General features: G+C 47.2%; 1 protein-coding gene across 1 annotated transcript; it reads left to right on the forward strand.

The window, feature by feature from the left end:
- The first annotated feature begins 1,676 nt into the window (after positions 1–1,676).
- LOC146333510 (cathepsin K-like) lies at positions 1,677–16,147 on the forward strand. The gene is made up of 8 exons (XM_084826072.1): positions 1,677–1,702; positions 2,969–3,094; positions 4,405–4,527; positions 9,055–9,213; positions 9,554–9,778; positions 10,726–10,891; positions 12,484–12,598; positions 14,590–16,147. Exons 2-8 carry the CDS (start codon positions 2,972–2,974, stop codon positions 14,684–14,686), a joined length of 1,008 nt encoding a protein of 335 aa, XP_084682198.1. The 5' UTR covers positions 1,677–1,702; positions 2,969–2,971; the 3' UTR covers positions 14,687–16,147.
- Positions 16,148–17,877: the final 1,730 nt, after the last annotated feature.

Below are 17,877 nucleotides of genomic sequence, written 5' to 3' on the forward strand. Positions count from 1 at the left end.
CCAGAACCTTTAAGAGAGCTGGGCAATTTGATTCCAATATCACACACTGTCATAATCTAACCTAAAACAATTTTAGGTTAATCTAACTTAAAACAACCTAACCTAAAAGAATTTTGATGCACAGCAAAATTCCCCTGGATGGGGAATGCTGAGAGTTGTAGGACCTTTTCCTGTCTAAGCATACATAGGATTGCGCCTTTAGTGTTGTTTTAGCTAGTGAGTGCTGTTTTTTTTTAATCACATTGATTGATTTGCTTTAAAGTTTTAATTAGTTCTGTATTGTACAACACAACAGGAAGACCCTGAGAGACTCGATCAGCCATTTAGCTTTTCATTAGTACTGGACCGGGGGCAGAATAAGTTTCAAAATGGGGCCCCTGGATTCCCAACACTTGAGAAAACCCTGATCGGAGACTAAAATACGTAAGATATCAGAAACGTTCTAACTGCTAGGATGCGATTAGGCATCAGACCTTCACAGAAAGACCATATCAAGGATGTGGTTTTCCTTTGAAGTGGTTCTGACATCACCAAGCCAATATCGATACTTCTAAGAGCTTTTGAGAGACCATTTCAGAGAGTTCTATATCATTTCTTAAGAAATGAAACAAATCTGGTTAATTTGAGAGAGGGTGTTTTTTTTAACATTATGGTGTGCGTGCGTATATGTGACTCTGGGTTTTCAGCTTGCCCTATAAGAGAAGCAATTGGCTTCCCCATCTAACAGTTGCTGCTTCGATTTGTATGGATAACTTTCCTGGGAATTAACATCGCAGCTGTCTATGGTAATGTATGAGCTAGGCAGGACCTTTCTTGATATCTCTAGTTTAAGTTGGGTTCTGTGTTTGAGCGACTTCATGCCAAAAAGTGGGATTGTTTGTTTGTTTGTTTATCTGTCTGTTTACAGCATTTTCACCCTACTCTTCAGCAAAAAAAAAAAGCCTTGCAAAGATTAAGAATGAGATATTCCCTGCTCTCTGGCTTACAATCTAAAAGATACAACGCAAGAGGAAAAGGGATTGGGAGGGAGGAGGAAAAAAGCAGAACTCAGGTGCCAGCTCTTAGCTTCAAAGTTCTTATGTGTGTTCTTTCTGGTAGGGAAAGGTGAAAACAAGCTCCCTGCAGCTGTTCCTTCTTTGGCCAACATATGGGGCTAGGTTGATTTCTCCCTTGCCGTGATGTTCTTCCTGTGATTTTTTCAGATCACCATTTGCTGCCCCAGTCCTCCTGGGTAAATTTGACAAGCCACTAGTTCAGTACTGAACTCAACTCAGATGCCTATGTTTTTCGATGGAGATATATCTACAGCGCCTCCATAAAGTGTGCGCAATAAGACCGTAGAAGGGAGATCCAGATCTGATGCTAGATCTCAGGTTTGCTGGTAGAACTCTAGTAAATCAACAAGCATTTTTGATTCCCAGACATTTAATAAGAGCAGCAGCAAAATGACTCCCCCTAAATTATACTGCTGAAAGGACGAAAGATTGGGGTAACCACGACTGGGTTTTGTGTGTGTGTGTGTGTGTGTAAAGAAGGGCTATGACCTCTGTTCACTTCTGGTACTTGGAACGAATTCCAGGGATCAGCATTTTTTTAATTCTAAGCATGTATCTTTTGCAGCTGACTCCTGTTTGCAGATCTTTGCTGTTCCAGTTAAAAAAAACGAAGTAACTTCAGCAAACCTGCTCTGCCTGCTGCTGAGGTTTGTGTGGATTTGCAGGATTTTAAATTTTTGCATAATTAAGTAAGCATAAGAAAGATGTATACTGGCTTCTTTAACTACAGTATTCAGATGTTCTATCAGAAATGGTTAAACAGCAACAACAACACTTATATGTTAGCTTTCTGTTCTGTAATTATACATCTTTAATATTTTCCATAGCATCATATCTATTTGTGTTGCCAGACAGCTGATATGCAGTAGTGTTTAGGACATTTTGTTTTAACACCGTGAAACTAATTGGGATATATCCTTAAACAGCGTATTAATGGGTTTGTTTGTTTTTTAAGAAAAAAGGCAAATGGTTGAATTTCGAATTGCTGATGTCAGACTTACAATTCTTACATGTTGGATGTTGAATTCTGAAACCAAAAGCTGAATTCTCACATTTTGGATCTCAGTTTCGCCCACCGAACATTGTATCTGTAAATATTTTCTAGAGATGGATCAGGAGTGGTACAGAGAGAATGAATAAGAATTAAGGATACAATCCTATCTGTTTTTAGATAGAAAAAAGTCCTACACCTCCCAGCATCCCCCAGCCAATCATGCTGGGAGGTGTAGCATTTTCTTCTGTCTAAGCACCGTAGGATTTCACTCTTAATCCATCCAAAAAAAATTAACACCCCAGCCCCCACCCCCAAATAAACAGGGATAGTGGAAGGCATATATTCTGCCATTGCTTTTGGGAGAAAATATGGGATGCATTTATAATAAATCAGTTTGTGCCCATCTGCGGAAATGTTAGGCACTGGAATTGTAGGATAAAGAAAAATAAGGATCACATGATCCACCTGTAGAACTCCTTGTCACAAGATTTTGTGCTTGCAAAGCAAATTAGTTTTTTTTTTTTTAAAGGATTAGATGCTTACAGTTCATAGGAAATTAGGCCTATACCCTATAGGCAGCTCTGAGCCCATGATGGTCTACTTACACCAGGGGTCTGGGGAACCTTAAACCTGTGTGCCAAATTTGGCCCCCCTGGGGTCCAAATGGATACGCCGTTTTCCGCGGAGCAACGATCGTTTGGTGGTTTCCTGGGTTTTGTGCAGTTTTTTCCCCATCCTAAAGGGCTGAAATGCCTCTCCGAAGGCTTCGTGACTGCTACTAAGAGCTTTAAGCTAAAATACGCTGGTATTTTTCCCCACCCTTTTTGACAGTGGAGGCTGAAACTGGGAGAAACGGGTGTGGGGCATAATACAGACATAGTGACATAGTGACTGCCATGGGAATTCTTTGCTTTCCTAGACAATGATCTCGGTGGTGGCCTTGACTTGGTTGGTCTTTGTGAAGACTGTGTTTGCAGCGCTGGATCTGGCCCTGGAAGGAGCCTGGAGGGACTGGAAGAGCACCCACGCGAAAGAATACCTAGAGGTGAGTCTGTCGCTGTGTAACCTGGGTGGGCATCCTCTGAGCATGCACATCACAGTGTAACTGGGATTGGCAACTGCAGCTGAGTGCTCCTGAGCATGTACAGACTATCATTGTGGAAGGGCAATGCTTTAAAGGGTTTAACGGGACGTTATGTATTTATTTATTCATTTCATTTCTATAGTGCCTAATAGCCGAATTTCTCTGGGTGGTTTGCAACAATTCCCAAGAAAAATAACAGCGCAAAAATTTAAAATATACAAAATTTAAAACAATTTGAGCTGCTCAAAACAATTTCCATAAAATAATGGACATGTTCAGACAGCGGCATAAATGCTCCATTAAAGCCCGGAATAGAACTGTATTTGTTTTATTATTGTTCTAATCAAATTTTATTTAAAAATTATTAGTTTTTTAGTTCCTATGATTGTGAGCCAACTTGGGAGCCATTTTCGTGGCAGAAAGCCTGGGCAATCAATCAATCAATCAATCAATGTATATCAATCAAACTTTTTATTTCCAGTCTGCCGACCACGAGACAGTAAAACAGAGTGAGATAAAATAAGAATTAATTGCCAAAAATATATACACTTACATTAAAAAAAAAAAGCCAAATGGAACCTCATGAACATAACAGCAACTGGGAAGCAAGCATGACTGGTTTGATGATTGTTGTTCCTATATTTTAAAATCAGAGGCATCAAACTGCTTTTGGTCTGGGACTCAAATTTCGTCACCTCCCCTCGAACCAATCCAGCAGGCTGGATGACATCAGTAGGGTAGGGTTTCCTCTGGGGGCCACATGGGAAATCTCCTCAGGCCGCATGGCTGCCCATCCATGTTTTAAAATGTTGCCACTTGCTCTGTAATTAAACCATCAGAATAAATTGGTCAACAGGGACTCTGTGGAATGACTCGGAAATAATCGTGCCAGGGGTATATTGAAATATCTGCAACCTGGTGACCTCCAGATGTATCAGACTACAACCCCCATCATTCCCAGATGGAACATGCAAAACAATCTTCCTCGCATCACAATGGCAAGGGAAACATCCTTTAGAACAGGGCTAGCCTTCCAGAGGTTGTTGAACTACAATGCCTATCACCCTACCCACTGGCCCATGTTTGCTGTGGTTGATGGGTGTTGGAGTCCAACAGCATCTGAAGGGTCACAGGTATCCTGCCACTGATTTAGAGGGGCTCTGTGAGGGAATTGTGTCTGTGCATGTACAAAAAACTTTCTTTGGGGAGAAGGAAATTCGTTTCCGCAAAGCACAGCCCTGTCTTTTCTTAACCAAGTGCCTTCCTTGTAGGGGCAAGACGTCTTCCGGAGAGCGGTGTGGGAGAAAAATCTGCGGATGATTGAACAGCATAACCGTGAGGCTTCCCTGGGGAAACACACCTACCGGCTGGGCATGAACCACTTTGGCGATTTGGTAAGCAAATTCCAGCTCACCTCATGGACTTTGCTGCTAATCAGTTTTCCTTAACCCAACCACAATGGTGAATCCATTGTCTGTGCAGCTGGCTTCAGTCATCTATGCTCTGGTAAACTCCAAGTTAGATTACTGCAATGTGCTCTACGAGGGGCTGCCCGTGAAGACGGCTTAGAAGCTGCAGCTCATGCACAACATGGCAGCCAGATTGATAACAGGGACAAGAAGGTCTGAACATATAACGCTGATTCTGGCCTGCTTGGACTGGCTGCCTGTCTGTTTCTGTCCCAGATTCAAGGTGCTGGTTTTAACTTATATAGCCTTACACGGGTCGGGACCTATGCAATACCTGATGCAGCGCCTCTCCTGACATGAACCTACCTGGAGCTATGGTCAACACTAAGGCCCTCTTCCAGGTGCCTCCTCTGAAGGAGGCTCGGAAGGTGGCAACAAGGGAGAGGGCCTTCTCAGTGGTGGCCACCCAGTTCTGGAATGATTTCCCCTCAGAGGAGACACCCAGAGGAGGGCCTTGGATGATGAACGTAGTGTACGAGTACATAGCTGTTGATAGGCTTATTCTCCATGAATTTGTCAGTTGTTCAGTTGTTAAGTCATGTCCGACTCTTCGTGACCCCATGGACCATAGCACGCCAGGCCTTCCTGTCCTCTGCTCTCTCCCGGAGTGTGCTCAAGTCCATATTCATAGAATCATAGAATAGTAGGGTTGGAAGGGGCCTACAAGGCCATCGAGTCCAACCCCCTGCTCAATGCAGGAATCCAAGTCACAGCATCCCTGACAAATGGCTGTCCAGCCTCATCTTGAAGGCCTCCAGGGTGGGACAGCCCACCACCTCCCCAGGTAATTGGTTCCATTGTCATATTGCTCTTACAGTCAGGAAGTTTTTCCTGATGTTCAGCCAGAATCTGGCTTCATTGCATATAATATTCATTGCATCGGTGTTGCTATCTAGCCATCCCATCCTCTGCCGTCCCCCTCTCCTTTTGTCTTCAATCTTTCCCAGCATCAGGGTCTTTTCCAGTGTCTTTTCTCTTCACGTTAGGTGGCCAAAATATTGGAGCTTCAGCTTCAGTATCTGTCCTTCCAATGAGCAATCAGGGTTGATTTCCTTTAGGATGGCCTGATTTGACCTCCTTGCAGTCCAGGGGATTCGTAAGAGTCTTCTCCAGCACCACAGTTCGAAAGCATCGATTCTTCGGTGCTCAGCCTTCTGTATAGTCCAGCTCTCACAGCCATACGTTGCTACTGGGAAAACCATAGCTTTGATTATGTGGACCTTTGTTGGCAAGGTGATGTCTCTGCTTCTTACTATGCTGTCTAGGTGTGCCATAGCTTTCCTCCCAAGGAGCAAGCGTCTTTTAATTTCATGGCTACAGTCACCATCTGCGGTGATCTTGGAGCCCAAGAAAATAAAATCTGTCACTGCTTCCATTTCTTCCCCTTCTATATGCCAGGAAGTGATGGGGCCAGATGCCATGATCTTCGTTTTTTTAATGTTGAGCTTCAAGCCAGCTTTTGCACTCTCCACTTTCACCCTCAACAAGAGGCTCTTGAGATCCTCTTCGCTTTCTGCCATTAGGGTGGTATCGTCTGCGTAGCTGAGGTTGTTGATAATTCTCCCGGCAATCTTAATTCCGACCTGTGATTCATCCAACCCGGCATTTCTCATGATGTACTCTGCATATAAGTTAAATAAGCAGGGCGACAATATGCAGCCTTGTCGTACTCCTTTCCCAAGTTTGAACCAATCGTTTGTTCCATGTCTGGTTCTTACTGTTGCTTCTTGACCCTCGTACAGGTTTCTAAGGAGACAGGTAAGGTGGTCTGGTACTCCCATCTCTTTTAAGGATTTGCCAGAGTTTGTTGTGATCCACACAATCAAAGGCTTTAGCGTAGTCAATGAAGCAGAAATAGACGTTTTTCTGGAATTCTCTTGCTTTCTCCATGATGCAGCGAATGTTGGCGATTTGATCTCTAGTTCCTCTGCCTCTTTGAAACCCAGCTTATACTTCCAGTAGTTCTTCTCGGTTCATATACTGCTGAAGCCTAGCTTGTAGGATTTTGAGCATAACCGTGCTGGCATGTGAAATGAGGCCAATTGTGTGGTAGTTTGAACACTCTTTGGCATTGCCCTTCTTTGGAATTAGAATGTAAACTGACCTTTTCCAGTCTTGTGGCCACTGTTGAGTGTTCCAAATTTGTTGGCATATTGAGTGCAGCACTTTAACAGCATCATCTTTTAGGATCTTAAATAGCTCAGCTGGAATACTGTCATCTCCACTAGCTTTGTTGTTACTAATGCTTCCTAAGGCCCACTTGACTTCACTCTCTAGGATGTCCGACTCAAGTTCAGTGACCGCACTCTCATGGCTATCAGGGACATTCAGATCTTTCCTGTATAGTTCTTCTGTGTATTCTTTCCACCTCTTCTTCATCTCATCTGCTTCTGTTAGGTCCCTGCCTTCTTTGTCCTTTATCATGCCCGTCTTTGCACAAAACGTTCCCTTGAGATCTCCGATTTTCTTGAAGAGATCTCTAGTCTTTCCCATTCTGTTGTTTTCCTCGATTTCTTTGCATTGTTCATTTAAGAAGGCCTTCTTGTCTCTCCTTGCTATTCTCTGGAACTCTGCATTCAGTTGGATATATCTTCCCCCTTCTCCCTTGCTTTTTGCTTCCCTTCTTTCCTCAGCTAGTTGTAAAGCCTCATCAGACAGCCACTTTGCTTTCTTGCATTTCTTTTTCTTTGGGATGGATTGAGTTGCTGCCTCCTGAACAATGTTACGGACCTCCGTCCATAGTTCCTCAGGCACTCTGTCGATCAGGTCTAATCCCTGAAATCTATTCCTCACCTCCACTGTATATTCATAGGGGATATGATTGAGGTCATACCTGAATGGTTTAGTGGTTTTCCCTACGTTCTTCAATTTAAGCTGAAATTTTGCAAGAAGCAGCTCATGATCTGAGCCACAGTCAGCTCCAGGTCTTGTTTTTACTGACTGTATAGAGCTTCTCCATCTTTGGCTGCAAAGGACATAATCAACCTGATTTCGATATTGACCATCTGGTGATGTCCATGTGTGGAGTCGCCTCTTGTGCTGTTGGAAAAGAGTGTTTGCTATGATCAGCGTGTTGTTTTGGCAAAACTCTATTAGCCTTTGTCCTGCTTCATTTTGTACACCAAGGCCATGCCTGCCTGTTATCCTGGTGATTTCTTGACTTCCTACTTTGGCATTCCAATCCCCTATGATGAAGAGGACATCTTTTTTTGGTGTTAGTTCTAGAAGGTGTTGGAGGTCTTCATAGAACCGATCAACCTCAGCTTCTTCGGCCTCAGTGGTTGGGGCATAGACTTGAATTACTGTGATGCTGAATGGTTTGCCTTGGATTCGTTCTGAGATCATTCTATCGTTTTTGAGATTGTGCCCCAGTACTGCTTTTCCCACCCTTTTGTTGACTATGAGTGCTACTCCATTTCTTCTAAGGGATTCTTGCCCACAGTAGTAGATATGATGGTCACCTGAATTGAAATTCGCCCCTTTTAAAGCGACCCAAATTGGTGGCCATCACTACATCTTGTGGGAGCAAAGTACACAATTTAACTATGCGCTGTGTGAAGAAGGACTCCCTTTATATAATTCGCACCATTTTTGGCTGCCCTTAGTAGACCAGCCAAAGCTTGTGGCTGTCTCTCCATTCATTCCTGATCTCATGCTGCACCTCCTGCATGCAGGGTCAGGGCCAATCCCTCACTCCTTTCCCCAGTTCCAAATCTCGAGCTGGAAAAATGGCGGGGCCTTCTCGGCTTGGCCCCATGCTGCCCAACAATCCCTAGCCCTCCTAGCAACTTTGGAGATAGGCCGGGCCAGGGAACGCATCACAACCCTGGGGACGACTGTGGGAGTCGTCGTGCTGATGGAATTGTAGATGTCTGGAGTTGGAAGGAGCTGTAGACCAACCCAGTGGAGGCTGGTGACTCTGATATCAGTGGGGCAGTGGATCCACTCTGGGTTTCAGTCAGAACCAGACAGAACTCTAAAGGAGCTATCCAAGGTGCAGCCCTTGAACTGCTCATACCATTAGGAAACATGTAACGCCTAGCCCAAATCTGCTTCCCTGCCATTTTCCAGCCTTTGGTTCTAGTCCTCCTCTCTGGACCAACAGAGAAGAACTCTGCTCCATCTTCTCTGCATCAGGGTTGGGGAACCTTTCTTTTTCTGTCGAGGGCTGCATTTTCTTGTGGGCAATCTGTCGGGGGCCACAGGCCAGAGGTATGTGGGACCAGAGCCAGTTGCAGCCTGGGCCCAGAGCCAACACGGGCAGGACACCCCATTTCTCTCTTCGTTTCCCTTTCACTTCCTTCTTGTCTCTCTCCCTCTGTCTCTCACTCTTTCGGCAGACCTTTTCCTCTGTTTTTTCCCTCTCCTTGCCCCTGGCCTGAAATCAGGCTGAGTGCCTCAGGTTGCCTTCCCCTGTTCCACGTGACTCACCAACTCTGCTTTCCTCCCCAGACGAGTGAAGAGTTTAACCAGAGGATGACCGGCTTCCATCCTGACCTGGCTGAACAAGAAGGGGACAATGCCACCTTGTTCCAAGAATCGGCCACCCTGAGAGTTCCCAGGCACGTCGACTGGCGCACCAGGGGATACGTCACCCCAGTGAAAGACCAGGTGAGTCCAGAACAGCCTTGGGAACACTTGATGGAGGTCCTAGTTGGTTACGGTTCCATGTGACTCCCTGGGATTAAAGCCCATATCCACATCTGGGGTCTTCAGCATGGTGCCTATGCGCACCAATGTATCTGCGGACACCTCTGTTTATATATTTACCAACTTTTTACCCTGCATCTTGCCTTCCCCTGTGTCCTGAGACCCCTCATCTGACAACAGGGGATTGTCTCCCAGGCTGGGACAAGCTGGCCCAGAATAACTCACCCAAGGCCACAGAGGTGGGGTTCGGGCCCAGGTCCAAACCTGCTCTCAAAATCAGGCTGGTTTTCTCTTCCTGCAGGGTGACTGTGGGTCTTGCTGGGCGTTCAGCGCCACCGGAGCCCTGGAAGGTTTGCATTTCAAGCGGACCGGCAAGCTGGTCTCGCTGAGTGAACAGAACCTCATCGACTGCTCGGAGAAGCAGCGTAACTACGGGTGTCGAGGCGGGAATGCCACTCGGGCCTTTAGCTACGTGCTGGCAAATGGAGGCATCAACTCTGAGGACTCGTATCCCTACAAGGGAAAGGTAAGATGGAAACAGCCAGTGTGGTGTAGTGGTTCGAGTGTTGGTAAATCCCACTGGGTGTTGGTAAATCCCACTGAGTGTTGGTAAACTCCCACTGGGACTTGGGAGACCTGGGTTCTAGTCCCCACTGGGCCATGAAGCTGAGCGGGGGACTTCAGACCAGTCCCTGACTCTCAGCCTGATCTACCCCACAGGGCGGTTGTTGCGAGGATAACTTGGAGAGGAGATGGAGGACCATGTAAGGGCTTTGGCTTCTTGGAGGAAAAGGCAGAATATAAATATAATAAATAAACAAATAGCTCTGCGTGTGATTGAGGCACACGTGGGCAGAATAGGCTTTGGGTAAGAGGGTCACAAGTAGCCAAACGGGATGTTTGCAAAGGCAAACTCCATTGACTGATGGCTTACAAGGAGGTTCCGGGGGGAACACGGCCATGCCTGGGCTGGCGAATCAAAGCTGTGTTTGCCCCGATCCTCAAACTGCTTCCACTACTTCCTCCCTTCCTCTGCTCCAGGGCCCCTAAATAAAATGTACCTTGTTCACAGTGCCAGCTCCAGGCTTTTTACAGCCCTTGGTTGAGCACCCCCTCCAGGGCCCCCCTCCCTCAGTGGGTCTCCCTTCTCGCCACCATGGTCCCCTCCTCCTCCTCCTCCTCCTCATGGCGCCCACTTGCTTGCTTGGCCGGCAGAGAGCCAGGGAGCAAGCAGGCAGGGGCGTCTCCTGCTCCTTGTCCTTCTTGCCACCACCGTTGTCCAGGCCGGAGCGAGAGGCAGGTGAACAAGCAGGTTGCAATGGCGAAGAGGAGGAGCGACTCCTGCCCCTGGGCCCCTGCTGAAATATGGGCCCTTGGTAGATGCCTGACCATTCCGCCCCTGGATTGCAGCCCTGCTCGCTTCCACGCCCGGCCCACCTCAGAACAAACCCCAGCGTTGCCGTTTCTCAACAGAATGCATTGTGTCATTACAACCCCGCAAAAGTAGCCGCCAAGTGCACAGCAATTAAAAATGTCCCGAAGGGGAACGAGAGAGCCCTGGAGCAAGCCGTGGCAATGTTCGGCCCTGTTTCTGTTGCTGTGGACTCTAGGAGCAAACAGTTCCAGTTCTACAAGTCAGGTGAGGGGCCCTTTGGAGAGGGAGGAGGCCTCTGAGGCTTCTGAAAATGCGATTTCTTTCTTTTCATCCACACAAAAACAAGACGACGAAATCACCACCTCCATGTAGCAGCGATTTTGTAAAGACTCAGCAAGGGGCGTTGTCACAGCCTACCTTAGCTAGGACGCTGAGTGTGTGTACAGAATAAAATAAGATTACAGGATGGGATAAGGCATCCAGCATCCATCTTCCTGAGACGATCTGTCCTCATTACGAAGAAAAAGCAAGTTTCTAGCCCTTAAGGTGGTGAAGATTGGCTTGAGAGGTGTGTGAGTTTGGGGAATCTGTGTTCAGTTCTGCGCTTGAACACTAGGAGAAATGTCTTGACAATGAGAGCAGTGTGACAATAGAACCAATTGCCTAGAAGGTGAGCTGGCTCCCCCTCGCAGGAGATCTCCATGTTGGGGCTGGGAAGGTCCAGCTCAGGGGTCACCTTTTTGTGTCACTGGGCATGTTTGGAATTCTGAGAGAATGTCATGGGTGCTCTCACAAAATGGCTTCTGTAGGGGTAGGGCTTGCCCATCCATAAAATGGCTGCCACGGTGGGTGTGGCCGGTCACAAAATGATCATTTCCCAGACGGTAAAGTGGTGAGCCTGTGTCGAGTGCTAAGTCTCCGGTCATCTTTGTAGTCACACAGTGAAGATGACCTCTTAGTAAATAGCTTTTATTATGCAAGTCAGAGGCAGATCAGCTGTGCTTCAGGTTACAGATGTAATCCACATACAGCAACACAGAGCTAGGGTCATCCGTTGCTGGGAAGTCTGGGCTCGCCGGATCTTTGCAGCGGCCTAGACTCAGCTGGCATCTGTAAGCCAAGTCATGTTTTTTTCCAGAAATCTGGGAACTTTTTCATTTTTTAAATTTTATTTTGTTTGTGTAAATAGACATTTGTGAAAATTTTGGCTGCAATTCGCGCAAATTGTGGCCTCAGTTTGCACAAATCACAGCTGAAATGTGCTCAAATGCCGGTTTAAGCGATTTTTTTTTTTTAAAGACGGAAAATCTGCCAGGTGGCCCAACTTGCTGTGGACCATGTTGGGCCAGGTGGTGGAAGTCGGAACAGAGTCCAGCAGGGGCGGGGAGCTGACAAAAGCTCGTCGAACTCCACCCCCCAACCGAATTCCTCTGACATCCCTTCACAGAGCTAAGTTCTCTCGTCAGCTTTGTTTGATGCTGCTTAGACTACAAGAAGCTACTTTTTGATGAATACACCATGATAGGAAGTTGTAACGAAACCAGCCAACAGTACGAAAGCTGAGTAGCTTTTCCAGTCCCACCTTCAGGGAGTGTCTTCCCCTAGCAACCTCTTTTGAGCGGCCAACCTGTTAGAATGCCTCACGTCCTGAAATTGTTTGAGGGAACTCTGAGGTTTGCAGAAAGAAAGAAAAAACTTTAATAAAGAATAAAAACCTAAGGAGGCAACACCTCCCTGCTCCCCGCAAACGGCCTGATGGGAACTGAGCTTGTTCAGCGGTCATGGAATGTTGAGTGTTGGTTGGAAAAGAAAAATGCTAAATGTAAATGTTAAATGAAACCGTTCCCTCTTCCCAGGAATCTTCTACAGCCCATGGGGCGGCGATATGTTGAACCATGCCATGCTGGTTGTTGGCTACAGCACCTCCCAGGAAAGTGGGAAAGGCACCGGTTACTGGATCCTGAAAAACAGGTGAGACGCCGTGCACGCGTGTGCAGGGATAGAGTCACCACAAACACAGAGTGTGCAAAGGATGGTGGGGACATAGGTGGAGAGGTGATCCTAGCCATTAAAGGCACAGATGTGGTGGAGGCAGGGATCGCAGGGACACAGCCCAGAACATTTTTATTAGCAGGGACACTGATGTTGTCTGCCATCCCCCAGATTCCTGTGTTCCCTCTGAGTTTAGCTGCAATCGTCTCAGCAAATGGGAAGAAATGGATTTCCCCAGCCACAATATCTTGTTCCCTGATGTAATCCAAAGTATTTTGGGATGGCTTGGTCTTGAATGGGCAATGAAGACCGATTTGCCTTTCAAAAGACCTGCTCCTGGTGGAGATGAAAATGGCTGGAATGGGTTTGTTGGTTTGGATCAGCACAGCTGTCTGCCTTTTTGGACTCTGTCCTTGGGGACGAGGCTATAGAGACTGTTATTACAAGCACCTTCCAAATTGACCACCACACCACTGGGTGAGGGCTTTTGGTCTGAGAAACAGGAGCTTGAATCAAGTCAGGAAAAGGATAGGCAATCAGGGAGCCAGTGGAACAATACCATAGTGACGTGTGCTAATTGGCCAGACCCAGACAGCAAGCAGGCAGCAGAATTTTGCACCAGCTGCAGTTTCTGGATATTTTCCAAGGGCAGCCTCTTGTTTTTATTGATTGATTTGAAACATTTATACCCCGCTCTTCAGTTGGAAACGCTGCCAGAGTGGTTGACAGATTGATTAAAATGAGAATAAACTCACAAATGGATATATATGGCACGACACAAAAGGAAAATGGGATGAGGAGGGAAAAAGAGAGAAAAAGAGAACTCAGGCACCAGTTTTTAATGTTACATAACAGCCTTTCCCAATTGGAGGACCTCCAGATGTGCTGGACTACAACTCCCAGCATTCATGGCTATTGGCCATGCTGGGTGGGGCTGATGGAAGTTGAAGTCCAAAACATCTGGAGGCCAGCCAGTAAGGGACAGCCAGTGTATAAATTACTGAGATAGCTGTAACAATGGTCTGACGTTCCTAACGAAGCTTCTGACATTCCTATTTTTAACCCTCATCAACTAGGCTGGGGTGTCAAACCTAACCCAAGTGCACTTGACATTGTGGAATTTACACAGAAGAAGACCTACAACATCATCCTCCCATGACATTGTTGAGTCCTGTCACCTCCACAACAGCCCAAAATTTCAGTGCCTTACCACATACTGTTTTCTTTCCGGAAAGGAAAACACACCTGGGGCATAAAATATCCCCAGAAACAGTGGAAGCTGGTGACCGGTGTCAATGGGGCCGTGAATCCCTATTGTCTGGGGATTCTGGGTTTCAGCCAGACCTCTAAAGGAGCTATCCAAGGTGCGGAACCCATTCTGGGGCTGGGATTCAGCACCCTGGGTAGCTCCTTCAGAGGTCTGACTGGTTCTGACTGAAACCCAGAGCGGATTCAGTGCCTCACCGACATCAGAGTCACCAACCTCCACTGCCCAGAATCCCTTGATTTTCCCACTGGGGTGTCTTCAGAGAAGCTGGGGGGGGGGGCTGCATTCCAGTGGTAGGTGGGGCCAAAGCCAAAAGGGGTGGGGCAAAAATACAACTCCTCCCCTCCAGCATATTTTAGCTGAAGGCTTTTACTGCCAGCATGTAAGCCCTCGGAGAGGCATTTCAGCCTTTTGGAATTGGGGGGGGGGACTGCAGAAAAGCCATGAAGCCAGTGATTGATGGTTAGGGGGGAAAGGTTGGAGCCACGAAAAGGGGATGTGACCGTTTGGGGAATGCAGGAGATTCCCCACCCCTGGCATAGACTCATCCTTGGCTCAGATGACTTCTTCCCTCACCCCCTGCAACTCCTTCAGCATTATATCTGACCAACAGCCCAGACTCTGCCTGGGCCCCTCATCGCCAAAGGTTCCTCTGTGGTCCTCACTCTCTCTCTCTCTCTTTTCATGTTGTCCTCCCACACAGCTGGTCTAAAAACTGGGGCGAGAAAGGCTACATGAGGCTGGAGAAAGGCACCAATCAATGCGGCGTAGCGAGCGGTGCATGCTACCCCACCCTGTAACCTATTGGAGGTGGGGTGGGTGGCGATCCTGTCCACTGCCCTGTCGGACAGCTGCAGCCTCACCCGACATTTCCGAGGGAGCCCAAATGCCAATTCCAGACAGATTTTGAAGCCTGGTGAACGTCTGAATGCATTTCATGAAGCTTGCATATTTGGGGGGAGGGGGACGTAGGGTGTGGGGTGGGGAGGACAAGATATTGCTGACTATGGGGGTGCAACCGTAGAGGTAATTAGGGATGGACAGTTGCAGACCCCATGCTTTGATGCAGAAGGTCAGGTCCCAGTTTCAATCTCCAAGTAGGGCTGAGAAAGGTCTTGACTCGGTGGAAGGCAGGTTCCTATTCATTTTTCGAATCATGAGGATTGGAATCTTAACTTTATTTTTAAGGGGTGGCCCATCACTCTGCAGTAGAACCCTTGCTTTGATGCAGAAGGTCCTAGGTTCCATCTCCAGGTAGGGCTGTGGAAGGTCTGACTCAATGGAAGGCAGCTTCCTGGGTTTCTATTTATTTTAGTTTCATGAGGACTGGAATCTTAACTCTGTTTGTAGGGGAAGGCCCATAACTGAGTGGTAGATCCCCTGCTGTGTGTGTCAAAAGGCCCAGGTTCAGTTCTTGGCATCTCCAGGCACGGTTGGGAAAAAAAACCCTGTCTGGACTGCTGCTGCCAGTCTGTGTAAACAGGACTGGACTTGATAAGATGGCTTGCTGTGTCCGTGTATTGTTTAAAAGGAGGGACCATAGCTCAGTGGTAGAGCCCCTGCTTTGCATGCAGAAGGTCCTGGGTTCAAATCCCATGATCTCCTGTTAAAAGGATCAGGGAGCAAGTGACAGGAAAGACTCTTCTCTACCTGAGTCCCTGGAGAGTTGCTGACAGTGAGAGCAGACGATACCAAACGCCCTGGTCTGAGGCAGCTTCCTGCATTCCTGTTCAAACCAGCTCTTTCTTCAGAAACATGAGGACTAGAAGCTTGCTTTAGGGGAAGGACCCTAGCTGAGTGGCAGAGCACCTGCTTTGCATGCAGAAGATCCCAGGGTCGATCCCGGTAGAAGGTTCAGGTGGCAAAGGCTGGGAGAAAGACCCTCTTCTGCCTGAAACCCCGGAGAGCCAGTCAGTGGAGACAGTACCTAGCTAGATAGACAAAGAGTCCAATCTGGTAGAAAGGCCTGTGTTCTTCTGAACCCAGGAAGGCTTTTTCCCCTTCAGTGCACTTGTCATCTTTTGCACTAGGTGCAACCTGATATCATTCGCCTCGCCAGAGCATCGTGTGTTCCTCTCCCCCAAATCTCCGACCTACAATCTCTCTCTCTCTCTTTCCACCCCCTGCTCCATCTCCCCTTTAATTTATTTATCTGTACATCCAGTCCGAGGGAGGCTTTCGCAAAACCCCAAAGCTATGTCTCTGCTTTGTGATTATTATTATTTTTTTAACTCACTCCTATTAAAATGTATTTATAATTAAATGTGTTGTGTGTGACTGTTTGGATTCCTCCTCCAGCCCACCCCAGCGCAGCTGTGCCTTTTGTCTCCAGAGAAAAAAGTTTGCATGCATTCAGTGGAGGCTGGATGTCAGTAGGGGCTGTGAATCTGCTCTGGGGTTCAGCCAGAGCTCTAAAGGAGGTGCCTGAGGGGCTGAACCTGACCCACAAAATTGGTTCAGCACTTTGGACAGCTCCTTCAGAGTTCTGGCTGGTTCTGACCGAGATCCAGAATGGATTCGTGGCCCCACCGAAATCGGAGCCACCAGCCTCCACCGCATTTGAGTTAGTTACCTTTTCCTTCCCCCAACTTCTGTCACCACTAATTTGGCTGGGGGAGCACCGTCCCTCTTCATTGGCCATGCAGGTTTGGGCTGATGGGAGATAGTGTCTCTGATGTTTGGCAAAGCCACACCTGTTGAATGTCTGCCTTGGCAAGTTTTGCCAAGCTCAATGCTGGGTTGGAAGACTTGCACCGTGTGTGGGTACATGGAGACTAATTTGCAAATGGGAATAATAAGTGAGACTGTGTGAAGTCTTTACCGCTTACATCAGCGGTGGGGTGAATTTTCGCCCCACCAGGGCCCACATTCCATCCTGGCTGACTTTCTGAGCCCTGGGTGGGAGCAGTGGGTGGGCCCCTGAAGAAGTGGGTGGGGCCAAAGCAAAAAGGGGGCAGGCCCAACTAAAGTGGGCAAGACCTCCCCCTCTCTCAGACACCCAACACACACGTCCATTCTTGCATATAGCACATAGCCATTCATGCTATCTTGCATGCACACATGGTGATACACTGTGCGTTGACATATTACATAAAACACACACATATATAATGCATACACACAAAACAGACTTCCACCTCACCTCGCTCTCTCTCTCTCTCTCTCTCTCTCACATGCACATGCACACGTGCACAACACAGATACTTCTACATCTCTCTCACTCCCACATACTTCTACACATCTCTCTTTCTCTCTCTCTCTCTCTCTCTCTCTCTCTCTCTCTCTCTCTCTCTCACACACACACACACACACACACACCCCTCTACACATATAACCACAGTGCCTGTAAGTTGCCTGTGGGTCAAGTGCTGGTTTTATTATTTTGTAACTGTTATGTTTTTATTGTATTTTAGTGTGCTTTATTGTTTTAATCGATTGTGAATTGTTTTTGTATGCTGCCTTGAGTGCCATCTTTCAGTAGAAAGGTGGGATATAAATCAAGTCAATAAATAAATAAACAAACAAACAAATACACATGGAGGTTTGGGGGAAAGGCCTGAAAAGAAGTCCCATGGGCACCAATGGGAGGCTTCTTTCAAACCTAATTCGTGTGTGTGTGTGTGTGTGTGTGTGTGTGAGAGAGAGCGAGAGGGGGGGCGGTTCTTTGTGTGTGTGTGTGGGCTGCATGGAGTGGGGAGGCTTAAGTACACCTGGCCCTTACACGCTGAGGAAGGCATGAGTGAATTTGCAAGCACCTTAACTCTTCTCTGAAACACGTGGTGGTCGTCGGGTTGAGGGGATGTCACCAAACCGATGAGTTCCAAAGTCCTTCGTTGATGCCACATGAACACAAGACCAAGATAGCATTGGCACCTGCCCTTGTGGAACAGATCCAGCAAAACTACAGCTGCAAAATACATGCTTACCTGGGAGTAGTAAGCCCCATTGAATTCAGTTCATTGACTTCAATGAGGCTTGCTTTTGAGTTGAC

Source organism: Heloderma suspectum, chromosome Z (assembly GCF_057233095.1).
Source record: "Heloderma suspectum isolate Gila_16-S chromosome Z, 16-S_ref, whole genome shotgun sequence".
Lineage (NCBI taxonomy): Eukaryota > Metazoa > Chordata > Lepidosauria > Squamata > Helodermatidae > Heloderma > Heloderma suspectum.

Bases quoted from the DNA above. Each gene is read 5' to 3' on its own strand.
- LOC146333510 (XM_084826072.1), top strand. From the start codon at position 2,972: ATGATCTCGGTGGTGGCCTTGACTTGGTTGGTCTTTGTGAAGACTGTG. The intron at 10,892-12,483 runs GTGAGGGGCCCT...CCCTCTTCCCAG, and splicing joins GTTCCAGTTCTACAAGTCAG to GAATCTTCTACAGCCCATGG. The intron at 12,599-14,589 runs GTGAGACGCCGT...CCTCCCACACAG, and splicing joins TACTGGATCCTGAAAAACAG to CTGGTCTAAAAACTGGGGCG.